The 19316-nt window shown below is 44.4% G+C and overlaps 1 protein-coding gene across 8 annotated transcripts in view; it reads left to right on the top strand.

Annotated features, from left to right (window-relative positions):
* Positions 1-6512, top strand: part of PRKAG2 (protein kinase AMP-activated non-catalytic subunit gamma 2) — a 1661435-nt gene extending 1654923 nt beyond the window's left edge. For 7 of the 8 annotated variants that reach the window (XM_078663217.1, XM_078663218.1, XM_078663219.1 and 4 more), the window contains one exon: positions 5425-6512. In XM_078663217.1, coding sequence (XP_078519343.1) covers positions 5425-5456 — 32 coding nt within the window. In that variant the 3' untranslated portion in view covers positions 5457-6512. The remainder of the gene's footprint in view (positions 1-5424) is intronic. The other variant, XM_078663216.1, reaches the window with a different exon arrangement.
* Positions 6513-19316: the final 12804 nt, after the last annotated feature.

Below are 19316 nucleotides of genomic sequence, written 5' to 3'. Positions count from 1 at the left end.
TCCTGCCCAAAACAAATATGAGACAAAAGCTGATCAGCACAGCTCAAAAATTATAAAATCCTATTCAAGGATCATTGTCGATCTAGTCCTGGCTGCCATCAACAACTTAAGATGTTTAGGGCTCGATCTGTATGAAATGCTTCCCATGGATACAGATAATAGAAACTGGTCCTTCCGGGCAAGATTGATAAAGGACAAAGACACCAAATGAGCACTACTGTATGTCTAGGTACTGCGGTAAGTTCCAAACAGCGAGGCAAGTCCATCTTAACTCTAGTTTTTAGATCTCTTCAAATTAGGGACGCATGAGAGAGATCGTACAGCAATATGACAACAATATGACGGGGATCGTTTAGTAATAAATAAAACAGGATCAGTGAGAGAAGGATAGATACAAGTCAACCACATACAACGGATCTTGAGGGGTCCCCACAGGATTGCAACTGAATAGCCTCCGTGATTACCCCGGAAGGGATAGTATCCGAGCTCTGTTGTTCCTGATGGAAAGTTACTAAACCTAATCTCATGGGGCATTGCAGGTTTGAAAAGAAACTTGAAATAAAAAATAAAAAGTATTTTAAAAGAAAGCACAATGGTCGCCTTACAAGAAACCTGAGAAATTACGATGTGCTACTTGAGGTCTATCAGACATATACTATAAGGGCCATGAAAGGGAAATATGGTCACCCTGCGGACGGCCCAGCTACCTTAATTTCCGCAAAGGTTATTATAAAGAGCGAGAGAATCTTAATAGAGCACTGCGATTTCCTGGTAATTGCCCAGTTAGGCCTTGAGGGGGTAAGAAATTCCTCTGTGACAAATAAGTCATAAACTAATTCTGATTAATATTTACATGCTACGAAATGTTCAAGACAAAACTCCAGAGAAGAAGCTGGCTGCCCTCCTATAGGACATTGATATTCAACTCCCTGCCACCTCCTCAGACACGCAACATAACAGAAGGGAACCTGAGAGGGAAAAACCTAGTGAGCATTTTAAAAAGTTTCAGTTAAACGATGATACATGGCAGAATATGGAGTGATTAGCAATCAAATAATAAGTTTAATAACGTAAGGACAAGATCCTTGTTAGAATATGCTGTGATCTTCTTTCTCAACTTTGAGTGGGTAAAAGGCCTTGCAATATGGGAATAGTTTGGGAGTGACCCTAACTACTTATAGGTCCTTTTAGATCGTAACTCAAGAAGCAGAGATTCTTTGCATGCAAAGAAAGTCACAAAAATAAAAAATCAAGGTAGGACTGTTTGGTCAACACGATTAAAACAACAGACCACAAAACAGTTAATAGAATTATTAGGTCGCTATACAATGAGCAACAACGACAAAATCGGCGAATATGCAAGTCTACTTAAAAAAATCAGACAGGAAGCAAATAAGAACAGAATTAAAAGCCACACTGGGATGAGTTATATTATTATTAAATTAATTAATTAATCAAAAATATAAGAGAAGCTTTTTAACAATCCCGAACCCAACTCCAAAAGAACTTTTTGATACAAGAATAAAAAAAAATTAAGTAAGGAAATCAAGAGTGCTAATTGAATGGACGTAGAAAAAAGATGAGCCCAAGTTATGGTCACCTTACGGAGTGGGAAATGAAAAATATTTTGGGACCTCATAGCCAAATCACTGGGGTCCGTGAAACAATTGGTGGCATATCCTGTGACTGAGGTGGCTTGGGTCCAATATATTGTGGATCTTTACAGGATAAAGGACCACACGGGAAATCAAGGAGCAGCCATTCGGAAACAACAAAGCTCAAGGGAACTGCGGGTAATTCCTGACCAGGTGGTGTCGACTCCAACAGTAAAGGAAATAGAAGAGTCAAATAGAAATCTGAAAACGTCAAAACCACAAGGGCCAAATGGTCTGTCAGCATCACCAATATGTGTACCTGTGTCTTGGGTACCTTTAAAGAGGCCGTCCAAGAGGAAAATGTCATTTCGGAGTTCTGGAGGGGGTAGTGTGAGGGTTAAAATATATAAAGAGGGACAAAAAGATTCCCCCAGTAATTAAAAAATGATCACCCTCTTAGACTTCCTGATCAAAATGTACCCAAAACTTTTATTAAGTGTGGAAGAATGGGTGGAATCGGAACAGATATTGCCTATGGCCAAACTGGGTTTTAGGTACGGCATTCAACTATAGATGACCGTCTGACTCTAAAATTACAGAAAAATATATCCTTAAGTGTAATCTACCGGTCTATTGTGATTATATACACCTAACAGCCACATCTGACAAAATAAATAGAGCAAAACTGTGGAGATAATAGTCAGACAGGAATTTTCTGTGTGATCTATTAAAACTGATCAGTCAACTTCATGAAGGAGCCTGGGCGCAGGTTGAGTTTGGAAGTAATGGTTTACTATCATCGAAAATACATAACTCAAACAGTTTGCAACAAGGATGTATCCTGGCTCTGATGCTGTTCTCAACCCTTATACCAGACATCCCAGAGGCTTTGCGGGGTGGTCCGTGCATTTCCACCTAAACTGGCTTGATGTCTCAGTACCTCACATTTTGTATGCGGATGACCCAGTGCGCCAATGTTGTAGTCTGGTGGGCCTGCAGTGACAAATTAATGAATTTGCTACACACTGTGTGACAGTAATGACTCTAAATATAGAGAAAACTAAAATAATGATTTTCTCTAAACATGTGATTAAGAAATTGGTCCAAACGGGGTGGTTGGCAGGACGACAACTTGACACAGTGTTGGAATAGAAGTATTTTAAAACAAACTTTAACTTGAAGACCCATGTTGTGAAAGTGTCCGAGAGTGCTAGAGCTGTTGCAACCACTCTCCGCAAGCTGGCCTGTGAGCTAAGACATAACAGTGGAAGTCGGAAAAAAGTCCTGCAAACTGAAAATCGCAAGCTTCCTGCTGTATGGTGTGAAATCAATACAGCAGTTACAGAGGGTTAAAATGAGTATTTGGAAAATGTGTCTAGGTCTGTAAATTGAGTCAATAAACAGAGTAGTACGATTAGAACTGGGACACATAAGTACATTATTCAAATATTAATGGAGATTTATTCATTGTAATGACCAGTTTGTGGTAGCTGGCCCCGGCTTGTTAAGATATATAATGCACACCTATTTGAAGGAGTTAAACCCAACCGACTTGGCAGGTGAGTTTAAAACATATAACCTGGTAATTAGAGGTCGTGACAAACCCCCCAAAATGGGCAAATCTCAAGTCTTTGCAGGAACAAATATTGAAGACCCCAGACCGCTTCCTTCCCACTGCTGCAAGTCCTAGGAAACGTTACCTAATGCATATAAAAAGTAAAAATACCCAAAGGTGGGCTTTGAAACTGAGACTAGTCCTGGCTTTTATAGACTGGAAGTTGAGGGCCACCAATCATGAAATGGTTAAAGCCACATGTAGGTTTTGTAAGGCCGGTAATTTATCTTTTCAACACATGATTCTTTTCTGCACATATTTTATAAGGGAGCGAAGGGTCATCCTGATTCCTGTTTTTAGATCTCTACATATTCAGATAGTGAAATAAACAATGTTTTTGATGATGAATTGTGAAAATGTGTTATGTTTTAAATTGATTAATTTCTTTGAAATTATTAGTGATAAAATTAAGTTATAGGATTTTTAAGGGTTATTAGAAGGTGGGCTTGCAAGTGGCCTCAATGGTAGATTACCACAGTATCCTCTAGAGGTAACGCTAAATCATTTTGTTTTTAAATGTGATTGAGGTGAAGGGATGAATTAATAGGATGTGTTATCTATCTGGTGAAAAATCTTGAAAAGGTCATTTGTAAAGTGATTTGTGGTTAGAAATGTTTTTTTGCCTAAATGGCAATTTATCAAACACATATAATTAAACTGAAACTAAACAGTATTATATTCTAGTTTATAGTAGGTCAGTTACTAGTCGGAACTATAATTTCAACCATACCTCTCTATAAGCTCCATTGTCATACTTTCCTCACCTTTTAAAATTATTATTTAAAGGGGATATGTGGACATCCGCCTCGTTGAGTGTAAACAACACCACAAACTAATACATCTGTTATTAGCTAATACACTGCGAGACTGAACAATTGGGGCCTCCATCTACACATTTATTCTTCTGGTATTTGTGAATGCTATGCATCGGTCTCTAAACCAGCCATGAACTAAGCTAAACATGGCAAAGGATCAATAGGAGGATCACTATCCTGAAGAAAAAAACCTTATAAATGTTATTATGACACAAAAGAATGATTACATGCTATAGGCCAAGTGGTTTCCTCTAATCTAAGAGCAGCACAAGAAGCCCCAGAGGAACTGGTGGGAGTATCCACAAGGGAACATAAGTTGCTGACTGCCTGACATAGTCAGTGCAGAATAATGCAAGTTGTACGTGAGATCGTATATCCTGTCTCCCAGTTTTATAGGCAACGTCCAACTCAAAAGTACATCTGTTAAAGGGAGGAGCAATAATAGAAAAATCTGATTTGAGACAATTGAGAAAAGAAGACCTATATGCGAAATGGTGGATAGACTTTCTCGGAGGAGAGCCTGTATAAATAAGGTGTGCAGATGTTGATGTCTCATTTCTCTTTGTTCTAGGTCAGTACACATTCAAACACAAGTCTTGGAGATTGCAGTGACACTAATCAATACCTTCTTGCTCAGCAAAAGGACAACGTGGAATTCTAAAGGAGCCTTGTATCCTCTCCCTTTACTGAGTTGTCTAGGTCTCCTGCCTCCTAATTTGAAAATGGCAGCAATACACCTCCGCTGTCTGGGAAAATGACCTCACCTCCACCTTGTGCAAAAGGCTATGTGAGGAGTTTCCAAAATGGATCTCAGACACCTGTATTACTGCAGTTCATTTACACTACTATGCAGGCAACATACACAAACATGCACTACATACACTTGCAATGTTAGCACTAGGATCTGGGTCCATGCATCGACGGCGATCTTTACATGAGTGGGCCAGTAGGCTGTATGTTTGGTCACAACTATGTATTCACAAAATGGCACACTTCCACCACAGCTCTATGTGCTACGCCAGCGAGAGAGTCAGTAGTCCACTGTTTCTCAATGAGGGCATTCTTTTCACTCCAGGGCATGTCCAGGACCATACTTCTATCAAGGGGCAGACCTAAAGCTTTGGTGCACATGCTAGATTAGCGTGACAGCAGGACCAACATAAAAAAACCAGGGTTCCAGATGCACACAGTTGGGCACTCAGGGCAGGGGAGCACGGTTGTGCACCATGCAGGAAACATTCTCATCCCAAAAGAAGGTACCACTTCTTTAGACATTTTTTAGAAATAGTCCATCTTTGCTACTGTACAATTATGTGGGTTTGCACAGAACTTTAAAAATAAAACTATTGTTTTGTGAAGAATAAATAAATTGCAATGGTTTTTTCTTTCTTCTCATCAGGTGCCAAACAGAAGGAGAGCGAAATGGAGTGACTGCTGTGAATGTAGAATCTATTTTATAGAACTTGAATTAAAGTTTGTCAAGATGTTGACTCGTGAACACTGACTGCGGTTGAGAAGAGAACATGGTCTCAAGAACGTATAGTGGAAACCCGGTGCTGGGCGAAGGACCTCCGTTCCCCCCCTTCGGTTCCGTGGTCTCAAGAGAACGAGCATGGCACAGACCAGCTTTTCTGCGTAGGAGAAACTGAATTGCATTCGTTTTCACATCAAGGAACACTTGCCATAAGGCCACACCTGTAAATACAGTCTGTCTTGATATTCATCAATCTTCCTGCTCTTGAAAGTGGTTCTCTGCTAGGCAATTGTGACATAAGATGTATCACTCATACTTTCTTATGTCAAATACAGCAGATCATCACTTCTGCTGCTCATTGCTTTTTAGAGTCAACTATTATTTCTAAGGAAGGCACAATTAGTATGTGGATTGTAAAAGTAAACCAATTTCAGTTTTCATTTCCCGGCCACAAGCAGTGTCTTTTGAACAATGGAGAGGACTATGGAATTTGTTACATTTTTCTTTTAATGTTGGGTTCCAGAGTAACCATACCGAAAAGAGATTTATTTATTTTTAACTTTGTTGATATTTTGTACACATCTTTGGATGGCAAGCGTTTCCTGACCCATTACTAAGCTATTCTTGTCACAAACACAAAATCCTCAGTTATATGAAGTTTTGGACTTGCCAAAGCAGTGGCCCATAGAATAGCCCACGATACTACTTCACTCACAATTTTGCAAACGCATGTAATGAAAACTGTTATTCAGTACTGTAATGTAAATAGACAGTTATCGAGGAACGAAGTGCCAGAGAAACTTATATTTTTCTGTGTATGAAAATGTAAAATCATGATGTTTGTAATGATTGCTGATTTCTTTTTTGTAAATTTACATTGTCGTTGTTTTCATATGATTGCAAAGAGTGAGGAACGTTTTGCTATTGTAAATGCAGAGGGAGGCATGGAAATTACACTATAAATGTAGATTTTTTTCAGATTGAAGATATTAAATAAATCCTACTTAAACCAATGTGTTGTTGCTGCAGTTACTTCATTTGAGTGGTTTCCTCTTAATTGCTGCTCTGTCGCTTGTCTTCCATATTGAACTAGGTTGTGGAATTCTGCCTGGTAATCCAACAAACTGTAAAGTCAAATAATTTCCCTTTGGAGACTTAATATTACACAAAAAACAGTCATATAATCATACACCACTTCCGGCCTGCACACTAATATCGTCACTAGTCAAATATAATTTGGTACCACTGAAGTATTAGATTACGAAGAGCTTTAATGTCACCTAGGAAAATACATATAGTTCTACAAGACCATAAAGTTACATACCATAACTCCTCTTTATATCTGTTGGTAGACTTAACAATGTTATCGAACACAATTAAAACCATAGGCAGCAAACTACAGCGCAGACATTTAAAAATACTTGTTTTTAAAAATCATGCAAGTTGATATATATATATATTTTTTTTTTAAATGAAAAAATTAAACCATGACAGGGGGGAAACACATGAGACAACTATATACATATTTTCTTACTACTAATCTGCTTGAATTATTGGTTGCGATACATGATTTTATCTTTTTTCTCTAATACATCCCAAATTTCAGAAGATTTAGTTTGTACTATACGTTGATGCATTTCGGTGGATGACAGAAGATATGGCCACCTTCCTCAGGACAAAGCGCTATCTCCCACTTTTACATACATCAAGACAAATTAAAATTATGATTATTTCTCTAGGGGATCCATATAATTCACCACATCTGTCCTTCAGTATATGTACTGTCACTTATAGTTAAAATAAACGCCCTCTTGTTTGAGGTTGTGGCGGCTGGATCAGTTTGGTTAACAAGAAATCCCAAAGGGGTTTGACACCTCATATTTGAGGTTGCGGTTGATTATTACTGTTAGTCAGCCTATATGGTAGGTTTGGCAGCTTGAAAGTTCCTTGTCTCTTTTCATTCAGGATCAATGTGGTCGCCCTGAGTCTCAGATGTAAGAAAATTGAGACGGAGTGCGTTCCTTTGATTGTGAGAAACCTCTTTGCCCTAATTTTAGGTAATCCAATGAAGCCATCATACCCCCTTCTCTGATCATTGGAAGCCGTAGCCATGTTGAAAGCTGAAAGATGTCAGCAGTCCTTGAAGATATTTTGTGGATTGTTCTAGTTAACCTTTCGTAGAAAATTAGATTGTTTAAAAAGAAAAGCACCAGATTTCATCTTGTTTCGATGTATGCAATAGAAGTGTCTATACTTGAAATTGTCAGTATCGTAAACTCTAAAAACAATCAGTCAGTAGGGGTGCGTGATTTGGGTTACCAGTGTCTGACTGGGGACCAAGAATAGCTGTGGCGCAGCGGAGCACTCAAGGGATGTTTGAGTGACTCCTCAAAATAATTAAATAAAAAAGGAGAAAAAGTATGCATATTTTTTATGTGCTATGTTCTTTTTCTCTCTATCCTTTTCCCCTTGCTCCTTTCTTTTGTTCGGTCATCCCTTATTTCTCCATCCCTCTCCTTTCTCTGACCATCACATCTATATGCCTTACTCTTTAAATGTGCTTTCTTATGCTTACCCTTCTTACGATCACGCTCCCCTTTACCCGCTTGTTCTTATCTCTTCTTCTTTCGCTCTCTCCATATCGTTTTCCATACTCCCTGCACTATCTTCCTTCATTTCTTCTCATGCGTAATCCTCGCCCCCTGTTTTCCTGTTGATCCTCTTTCTCCCTCTCGCCCCCTTTTCTCTCTTCTACTCCCTTTATCTCCCTTTCACACCTTACCTCCTCTTTCTCTTTCTCCTCCTTTCCTTTACATTCCTCTCATTTCTCATCTTACTTCTTTCTCTTCCTCCTTTTTACTGGCATTAGCAAGTAACGTTAGAGGTACTGCCTGTGATGCCCGTCATTGAGGAGGAAGGGTGACGGTAGAGACCATTTAAGGTGATAAAGTAATGAGCAAACTTGCACTAGTGCCACTGTATAGCCATAAGACACAGGGAAGGTCCTTCTGGAGAAGTGATGGGTATTTCACCCATGGGTGACCATCCCATGATTAATCAGATTTACTGGAACGTCCCTCGCCACTCTGGGACAAAGTGGATACGGATATGTTGTGGCAGGGTAATGACTGCCTCTGAGGGGTGACGTTTGTGCCTGTAGTATGAATGCTGATGTAGCAAGTGTTACATGAATTAAGTGCAGGAAAATGTACTTTTTTTTTTTTTTTCTTTTTTTCTTCAAAGTATTTATTGATAACAAAGTGTAGTCACACAGCGTCACGCCGACAACCCTGAGGCTGGCCGCTTTCAAATCATGGACCGACATTAGGGATGTGATACAGTCCACATCATTCAAAGAACGAACAGCAGCAGCATCCCAGGCGCATCGACAGTGAGCATATGCAACAACAAAAAAAGAATAAATAGTGTTTACAATTTTCTGGTAAGTAGACATGCAGCAATCAGTTGGCAAGGAGAGGAAACAGATTGACTGTACAAATACGAATGCCCTAGGAGCAGAAAGCAGAACATTTCAAATCAAGCAATGTCTATCCACCCTTTTCTCCCTCCACCCCCCTCCCCTTCCCTCTCCCCAAACAAGAAAAACAGTAACAGAACCTAACTCTGGTGCAGAGAAGAAAAACCACGAGCGGGCATAAGGTCAGTTGTAAGGAAGGAGCAATGTCTTTGGGCGGGGCGACATAGAACGAACGCATCGGCATAAGCAGAAGTCGCTGTAGCAAAGGGGACCATGTCAGCGCAAGGGAAGGAGAGGAGCCTACTCGCGCTGGGGGGGATAAGGTACAGATTTCGGGAGAGGCAGAACAGAACCCGGACACGCACAGGCGCAAAGCTACACGCAGGACCCCCTCATATCTAGAGCGCTCGCTTAAAACGCAGCCATCCCCCAGGGCGCACTGCCGCAGGGAAAGTGGGGTCATCCCATATCATCAGAGATCGCGTCTGTTAACGATTGTGTGGAGTCAGGAGAGGATGCTCGCTTACGCGTCCACAGCGTGAAGGGCTCCCATATGTCTCTAGGCCTAGAAGCGGCAGGCATCATTTCCCAGTAGCGCTCAAGCTGTGTGTTGCCGTATGTCACATCCCGAACCCATGCAGCAAATGAAGGCAGCGCTCGTCTACCCCAGTGCACCGCCACCTGTCTCTTGGCATAAAGGAGCAGTAGCGCATGTAACTTTCTGTGTGTGGGCAATGTGTCATGAACCCAACCCAGTAGCCCCAGGAGCGGGGACGGTGTGTCTGACCTATGAAGTATCTGGTTAATAGCAGTGAAGATGTCCAGCCAGTACTCCTCTAATTGAGGGCAGCTCCATGCCACATGTACAAAAGAGGCATTCTCGCGGCCGCATTTCCAACACCCAGAGTCCTCCCTAAGACCCATGCGGTGTAGTGAGATCGGCGTGCGGTAGTATCTATGCAAAAACTTAAAATGTACTAATCTTAGCCTCTAATTGGGTGATAACATTGTAAGTTGCCCGCAGCAGAATTCCCACTGTTCCTCCGTATGGGGCTCCTCCAGGTCCGCATTCCAAGCCTGCATTGAAGAAGGCACTATGACGGGGGATTGGTCCTGCATACAGTTGTACAGTCGGGACACAAGCTTTCTGGGGGAGGGTCTCGAAAGGAGATTCTGAAGAGCCATGAGCTGCGGCGGTTCGTCGGGGAACTGGGGCCACATCGCCTTACAGGACGCTTTCAGTGAGTGGTATAGCAATAAGTCAGAAAATGACTCTGGGTGTCCCTCCTCGCATGTCTCTCGGGCCCGAAAGGTGCCACCGGGGTAAAGGTCAGCAAACGTATGTAGTGTCTTCCCTCGAAGCTTAATGGTGCCACCACCTTCAAATAAGCAGGGTAACATAGGGTTGCCTCGTAGCGGGATCGCTGGCGCATATAGTAGGGGTAGTCTGGCTCTGTTTGGCAATTCGCGCCACGTCCAGCGGAGCATTGCTACCGTGTCCACGTCTGTCGAAGGGCGAGATACCTTGCCATATACCGCTACGTTCAGAGAGGATGGGGCCGCCGCTGCCATTTCCACCGCAACATGCGGCTGGTAGGGGGTGGGAAAAACCCAGAAGTGCAAGAACTGCGCCTGCGCACATAATGAGTATAGTTTCATGTCAGGAGCCCCCAGGCCGCCCTGTCGCAATGGGAGCGTGAGCAGCGCCCAAGACGTTCTCGCCTGGCCACCAGCCCACACAAGTGTAAGTAGTAGTGATCGCACCCTTGCATGAAAATGCGCCGTCAGTGGTATTGGAATATTGACGAACAAGTAGAGAAATTTGGGGAGGACAACCATCTTTGTCAGAGCTATCCTCGCGACCAGCAACAAGGGCAGTTTGTTCCATATCTCCACCTTACCCTCCAGCCAGTCTACTGCTCTTCCAAATTTGAGAGACCACAGCTCCTGCAAATCACGGCTTATCCAGACCCCCAGATATTTTACAGCACCATCTTCCCAGCGCAGTGGGTAATCAGAGGGTGTCTCTCGCGTGGCATCAGTGAGTGGAAAAACCACAGACTTCGACCAGTTAATGGCTATCCCAGCCTGGCCCTCAAAACGAACAAATTCTCGCAATAGGGGGTTTAGATTTTCCGAGGGATTGAGGACGTACAGCGTGACATCATCAGCGTACAATGATATCAGCAGGCTCTGTGAACTGAATCCTATCCCCCTTGCTGTGTGGTGCTGTCGTATCCTAGCTGCAAGGGGCTCCATCGCTATCGCAAATAACAGCGGGGATAGAGGACAGCCCTGTCTGGTCCCGCGGGATATGGCAAACGACTCTGAGATAAGCCCATTTACGCTTACCCTAGCTCTAGGTGCGACGTACAACAACTTAATCAAATTTATGAAGAGGGGACTGAACCCCATTCTGCCCAAAATCCTAAAGAGGAAGGGCCATTCTAGTGAATCAAACGCTTTGGTAGCGTCCAAAAACACAACCGCAGCCTGTGTAGAAGGATGCAAGTAGTGAAGAACGGAAAAAATTGTCCTGAGGTTATGGGACGTCGCACGGCCAGGTATAAAGCCAGATTGGTCTGGGAGTGCTATCATCGGCAGCAAAGGCTGTAGCCTGTCTGCAATGATCTTAGCATATATCTTTGCATCAACATTGATCAAGGAGAGGGGTCGGTATGAGTCGAGGACCTGGCTGTCCTTATCTGGTTTGAGCAGAGTTATAATTAAAGCTTCGCGCATTGACTCGGGTAGGGAACCTAACTCTAGGGCTTCAACAAAGACTGAATGAAGTTTAGGGGCCAATTCCTCGGCGTATGCCTTATAAAAGGCCGTAGTCAGGCCGTCTGGGCCTGGGGCCTTGCTTGCAGGCATGCTTTTAATCACCTGAGCTATATCCTGGACAGTGATGGGGACATCCATATACTGGCGGTGGAAGTCATTAAACCAAACAATGGCAATGGAGTCTAAGAAGTCTTCCAGTGATTCAGGAGTCGTGGATTGCCTGGAGGTGTATAAGGACTCGTAGAATGCAGCAAATGTTTCCATCACTTCTTCCTGGCCAACAACCATCCTCCCTTCACCATTTTTGACGGAGTGTATGTAGTGAGAGTGTGTGCGAGGAGCTATCATTCGCGCCAGCGTCCTGCTCGGCCTGTCCCCTTCACCGTATCTACGGGCCTCCGCCTGCCTCCCCAGGAAGGCAACCTCCCGCTGAGCTTCCTCATTAAAGGCGAGCAATTTGGCTTTCATTTGACCTGCCGTTTCCGGAGATGGATCCCGGCAGAAAGTCAGGTCTAGCACACGTAGCTCTGATTCAAGTTGAGTCAGAGACAGGCGTATAGCTCGTAGTACCCCGGCTTGCCTAGCAATACATTGGCCGCAGATCACCGCCTTAAAAGCGTCCCACACTGTAGCCACTGTGGACGTCGACCCCTCATTTTCTTCAAAGTAGTGCACAATATCGGCTCGGATTTCCTCTGTGAAAACAGTGTCAGTGAGGGCATGGGGGGGCAGTCGCCAAGCAAACGCTCGTTTTGGGATCCCGGGTATCCTCAATTCCAGCAGGCAGGGGGCATGGTCAGAGAGAGATCTAGCTTGTATGGACGTGTCAAGCGTCCACGACGCCACGGCCGGTGATACCAGCCAGTAATCTAGGTGGGACCAGGCTGCATGATGGCTGGTTATGCACGTACCTACAGCGTCAATTGGATGCCTATCCCTCCACACGTCAGATAACCCCTCCTCCATCACATCAAGAATTGCCTGTCCAGCCGCAGCGTGTGTAGGCCTGCCCGCACCTCTGCGGTCCAAAGTATCATTAAGTGGAACATTAAAATCACCCCCTAGGACAATTTGCGAGCAATCCATCATCATGATCCGGGCCCAGACATTTCTAAAAAACTCTGGGTCGTCCACATTTGGGCCATAAATGGCAGCAAGTATTAGTGGTCTGCCATGTAGAGATGAATTTGAGTAGGAGAAGCACACCTGTTTTTCACAATATTCGTGGATTTTTAGGATTTTTTAAAGATGCTAATCTATGCGTGCAACAATGGTGGCACGTTTGCCCTCACGTGCCCACTTGAACCAACCTATCTCGAGTGAAATTACACCCGACCACTGTGCACTGTTGCAAAACTCTGCTGAGTTTATTTTTCAAAAATTTAAACCATATCAAAATGAAATTTCAATGATGTCAACATGACTTTTCAATTCAGTACATTGAACAAAACTGACATAATTTTTAACATTACAATTCTTTTGAAGCTCAGAAGAATACAGCGTGTGTAACACAGTATATCAACATGACATTATGCAATGACATTATGCATTTAAGAAGCCCGATGCATTTCGAGCCCTATGAGGCTCTTCCTCCGGGGCCTGAAATCTAAACAAATGTAAAAAACACAGCGTTACATTTTGGGACCACTACTGAATTGGAGTAAAAAAAATAAAATGAAATGAACGTGCTCAGTGTAGTACACCACCACCTTCTCACCCTGTGGAATCGAGTAAAGCTTACCCTTTCCTTGAACCACTAGATAAAACGACCTATACGATGAAAAAAACGTTGCATGAACACTCACATTCCTGTGTTTAAAGCTCCACTCTGATAACAAAAACCACAACAACGTGGCAACTGGACTTACCCACTGGAAGACGCATAATCGCTAACGGTTCTACAAAGCAAAAAAGACCAAAATCAGAATTACCGGACTCCTTTCCAGTGAATTCAAGAAGAAACCAACATGACCCGAGTACTCCTAGCTGCATACCTTGATATTAACGCTGCTCCTCGCAAACATCTCTCGTGGCCATTGCCGAAAGTTCAAATGCTCCGTCGATTCCTTTCACATTAATCTCCGCGTAGTTTGTGTGCTAGCCAATCAAAATCGCTCTACACCCTCTAACGTCACGACAACAACTAGAGCGGCCTGCTCTCACTGAGCACGGCAACACTTCCTGATTTAACTCATTACTAGTGACCACGTGGGGCTGTCTCTGCCAATCCGCTGCTCCTAATCTCGAAGCTACAATATAAACAAAGTGTGCTGCCAAAGGGCTCTTGATGGTTTGGTTTCTAATGGTACTTTTATGTTCAGAAATTCTGATTTTTATTTTACGCTCAGTTTTGCCCTCAGTCTGCTTCATCATCCACAGACAGGAAAAACAATCCCTCTATTTTTCAATGCTGACTGTAACTCTAGTGTCCTCATTTATTACATAAAGTGCCCATGTGGGAAACTTTATGTGGGCAAAACTGAGCGTAAAATAAAAATCAGAATTTCTGAACATAAAAGTACCATTAGAAACCAAACCATCAAGAGCCCTTTGGCAGCACACTGGCAGGAGGCTAAGCACAGCATAGCCCAACTGCAGTTTTCAGTCCTAGAGAGAGTTGAGAATTTTGAGGGTACAGATTTAACCAGATCTCTGCTGCAGAGAGAAACTTTTTGGATAAAAAAACTGGGGACTCAAGATCCCAAAGGGTTAAATGATAAGATAGATTTTTCATGTTTTCTGTAGAGAAATTACCGCTATACCAGGTACCATGTGTTCTTTGCTATGCAGTGATGGTTGTTCTGAAATAAAACATGCATTGTTCTTTATATATATGCTTTTTCTATATACATATTTTTCACACATATTTTGTACAGTATGAGACACCATTTCATTTTTCATATATTTCCATTTACACACATTTTATTTTGCATGCGTTGCACTTTCACGATCGCGTTTATATTGTAGCTTCGAGATTAGGAGCAGCGGATTGGCAGAGACAGCCCCACGTGGTCACTAGTAATGAGTTAAATCAGGAAGTGTTGCCGTGCTCAGTGAGAGCAGGCCGCTCTAGTTGTTGTCGTGACGTTAGAGGGTGTAGAGCGATTTTGATTGGCTAGCACACAAACTACGCGGAGATTAATGTGAAAGGAATCGACGGAGCATTTGAACTTTCGGCAATGGCCACGAGAGATGTTTGCGAGGAGCAGCGTTAATATCAAGGTATGCAGCTAGGAGTACTCGGGTCATGTTGGTTTCTTCTTGAATTCACTGGAAAGGAGTCCGGTAATTCTGATTTTGGTCTTTTTTGCTTTGTAGAACCGTTAGCGATTATGCGTCTTCCAGTGGGTAAGTCCAGTTGCCACGTTGTTGTGGTTTTTGTTATCAGAGTGGAGCTTTAAACACAGGAATGTGAGTGTTCATGCAACGTTTTTTTCATCGTATAGGTCGTTTTATCTAGTGGTTCAAGGAAAGGGTAAGCTTTACTCGATTCCACAGGGTGAGAAGGTGGTGGTGTACTACACTGAGCACGTTCATTTCATTTTATTTTTTTTACTCCAATTCAGTAGTGGTCCCAAAATGTAACGCTGTGTTTTTTACATTTGTTTAGATTTCAGGCCCCGGAGGAAGAGCCTCATAGGGCTCGAAATGCATCGGGCTTCTTAAATGCATAATGTCATTGCATAATGTCATGTTGATATACTGTGTTACACACGCTGTATTCTTCTGAGCTTCAAAAGAATTGTAATGTTAAAAATTATGTCAGTTTTGTTCAATGTACTGAATTGAAAAGTCATGTTGACATCATTGAAATTTCATTTTGATATGGTTTAAATTTTTGAAAAATAAACTCAGCAGAGTTTTGCAACAGTGCACAGTGGTCGGGTGTAATTTCACTCGAGATAGGTCTGCCATGTAGAGAACCATGTACAATTACAAATCTGCCCTCCCCATCCAGTACAATGTCATGCTCCTGCCAGTCTAGGCCTCTGCGAATGAGTATCGCTACACCCCTAGCATAGTTGGAATAAATCGCAGAATACACCTGAGACCATCTAGAGTTCTTCAATCTAGACGAAGGAGTGGAATTTACATGTGTCTCCTGCAGAAAACATATGTCAACATTATGCCTAGTGAGCATGCCATGCATCAGTCTAGCTTTTTTATGATCCCCAAGACCTCTAATGTTCCAGGTCCACAACTTAACACTTCCCATGTCTCCGTACATTCAGAACATCAATATGTGGTCCGATACCCGCCCACGCCCCACCAGACACCCCAGCCCAATTTGAGTGCAGTAAGGTTGCATGTGAATCCACAATCTGACCGTATCCACTAAGGCACCAATTTAGAACAATTAACAAACCATTCAACCCCCCCCACCACCCCCCACCCTCAACAACCCCCCAATCAGGTCGTGACAAAGCCCAATGATCTAAACCCATACCGTGTCTTCAAACTAGACACTCAAACAGTGGGAGGCACCCCCTGGGGCGTGGTGCTCCAGGTTTACACCCCTGTTTTCACAGGGTGGCTACAATCAAGTCAGCGTCTCCATGACCCAAATGGTCATCCTTACATAGGGCCGCAGCCGGATAGTACAGCAAAACACTAGAAAAAATGTACGCCCTAACAATCCCATCAATGCAACAGGGCGGTAGTTTGGATCCCACCCTCCCCTCCCGGCAAGGCATACATGGTAATAGAGTGAGCGATGGGGACTAGATCAGGTAAGCAAGACTTTAGAAATGGAGTAGAGAGCTCCACAGTACAACCAAAGCTAGCATATTAGTCATTATCACTTAGGTGGTCGGAGTCATTATCGAGTCTCGGCGACTTTCGCCTCGCCCCAGGCCCACTGATGTGTTTTGCAAACTTCAATGCTGATTTGACGTCTGTAAAAAAGTGAGAGGTGTGTTCATGAATTACCCTCAGCTTAGCTGGATACAAGAGTGCGTATTTGACGTTAGCTTGCAGCAGTATTTTCTTAGCTGGCAGGAACTCCTTTCGGGCCGCTTGGACCAGGGGGGTAAAGTCAGGGAAAAAGGAGATGTTGTTACCTTTATGGGTGATCTTACCCTTCTCCCTGGCGAGGCGCAGTACGAGGTCTCTGTCCTGAAAGTTAAGCAGTTTAGCAAGAATGGGACGGGGCGGCGTGCCCGGCGCCGGTATCTTCCCAAGCGATCTATGCGCTCGTTCAACCGTGAATACCTGTGAGAGGTGTGGGTCGAAGAGTTCATGGAGGAGATCCGCCACAAATACCTCCATCTTGCCAGTGTTGTCCGTCTCAGGAATTCCCGTGATGCGGATATTCGACCTCCTGGAACGCGCCTCCAAATCATCTGTCTTAGCGCGCAGGGATTCCAGTTCCTTTTCAATATTAGTGATGTGCTGTTTAGTTTGTTGTTGAAATTCGCAGCACTCGGTTTGCCTGTTCTCCAAGCAGTCCAGCCTTGTTTCATGGGCATCCACTTTGGATTTAACCCATTCCAGTTGGGAGGACATTGCATCCAGTTTAGTGTCTATGCTCTTCAGGCCTGCCCGTACTTCCATCATCAGTGCCCCAAAGTCCATGTCCGCACCAGAACCCTGCGACCCCGACGCGTCCACATCTTGGTCCGCCGATTTTTGTTTGTCCGGGCGTTTGTGTTCAAAAGTAATCTTGGGCTGCTTTGCGTCATTTTTCCCCATCTTGCCGTGTAGGGATTGGCGAGTTAGCTGTCACACAGTGGAGAGGGCCACTCGGCAGCACGCACCGCAAAAAGCAGGGCAACTCTAGGCTTCAGGTGTTCACAGGGACGTAGTGCACCCAGCTCTGCCAAGTCGTCTAGCCTACTCACGTCTCTCTTCAGCTCAGCGCAGGCAGTCAGGGGGTAACAGAGCTACAGCTCGGATTTAGGCGGGTGCTCCAAGCCTCCAAGATGGGGGTCCAGCAGGGCCCCCACGTGCAAAAGTAGACTCACAGCCTCCAGCAGTGTAACGTCACGTAGGGCCCTTCTCAAGGCAACTAGCAGTCTCAGGATATCGGGTTCCACCTCATGGAGAAGGAGCTGGCGCGATAGGTCTGGGTCTAAGCTTCAGCAGGGGGAGTAGTGTGCAGGCCTAGAGGGTCTTATCCAGAGGGCCCCCCTTCCACCAGGCAGGACTCAACAACGCAGCCACTGAGCAGCGGGATCAGGCTCAGGCCCCCTCGGCCGCGCGAAGCGCCACAGTCAAATCTCCCTCAAAATGGCGGGCTCGCCTCAGACTCGACCTCTCCGTCCTCTCCCGGAATCACAGCAGCAGGCCGCCCAGAGCACAGGGGACACGTCTAGGGCACGACCGCTCCGCAGTCAAGTAGCGACTCACCGGCAGATTGCGTGTGTGTCGGGGCAGAAGTCCCGTGGTCTGCGCATCAACGTAGGCTCCGGAGGGCCTTTCAATCACCAGCCTGTAGTCGGAAGTGCCGCCCGGCGGCGGTGTCACAGCAGCGGGTCCCCCGCACAGCGTAGTACGTTCCAGGCACGGGAGGCCGCCACTGCGTCCGGCGGCGGTCAGCTTACACCAAACTCTGGTCGGGGGAGGAGGTCAGCGTCTTCTACCAGTTTGCTGCAATGGTTAAGCACATCTGGGTCCAGGAGAAGGATTATATAAGGATTTCACTGTGTAGCCGGCGGAGCTCACTCAGAGCGGCCATTTCGCTGCCTGGTTGGCCACGCCCCCTCAGGAAAATGTACTCTTTAATTTCGTTTGAGAGGCACATGTTGCTCTGCAAAACAGCAGGTGTCATAATGCCGTAGCATAGGACTTATTTTGAAGCAATGTGCAATATTAAGCAAACCCATTGAGAATGCAATAAAAGCAGGGTGTTACACACTTCAGGAAATGAATTGTGGTAAATACACAGACTTACATTGGACCTGCCTCCTAGTTTTATGACCAGGCTCTGCATTCAACTTTCACATCTAAACGATGGTAAATGGTGTTGGGTAGGGATGAGTAAAAGATAAGGTTGGCACCATTCCAGGAAAAAAACACTGACAGCTGTACCAATGCACCTTTATCCTGACCTGCATCATTCCAAGTTGATCTAGTAGTGGCCAGTACACAGAGAGCTCTGCCTGTGTAACTCTGTCCTGATAGACCGCAAACACACCCTACTCTTTAATACATCTACTCTCATAAGGTGCTTGCAAAGTACCTTAATCCGGACCCTAAGTACTCCTGCTGTTGTTCCTGCACCAAGACCATCCTCCTGCCTTGGAAGTATACTCCTGGATTTTTTAACGTGGCAAAGTGACAAGGGACCCACATCTGGGTATACCCTGCCAACTTAGGGTGAACAAAGCAAACACAAGGAGATTATGGACGGAGCGCTGAAACTTTTCAGTCACCCCCATGGTCACAGATCTGGGTTGAATCCATCATCGTTCTTTAGCTCCCTTCAACACCCCAGTTCAGACCCAGCCATATGCAAATCAGTCTTGACCCTGTTCCTGATGGGAACAGTCCAGCCCGAACTGCCAAGTCAGGTCTTCCCTGGACTGGAAACACGCATCCTGGGACTGGTTTCAAG

The sequence above is a fragment of the Lissotriton helveticus genome, chromosome 10 (genome assembly GCF_964261635.1).
Source record: "Lissotriton helveticus chromosome 10, aLisHel1.1, whole genome shotgun sequence".
Classification (NCBI taxonomy): domain Eukaryota; kingdom Metazoa; phylum Chordata; class Amphibia; order Caudata; family Salamandridae; genus Lissotriton; species Lissotriton helveticus.
This window is presented reverse-complemented; position numbering and strand designations above follow the sequence as displayed.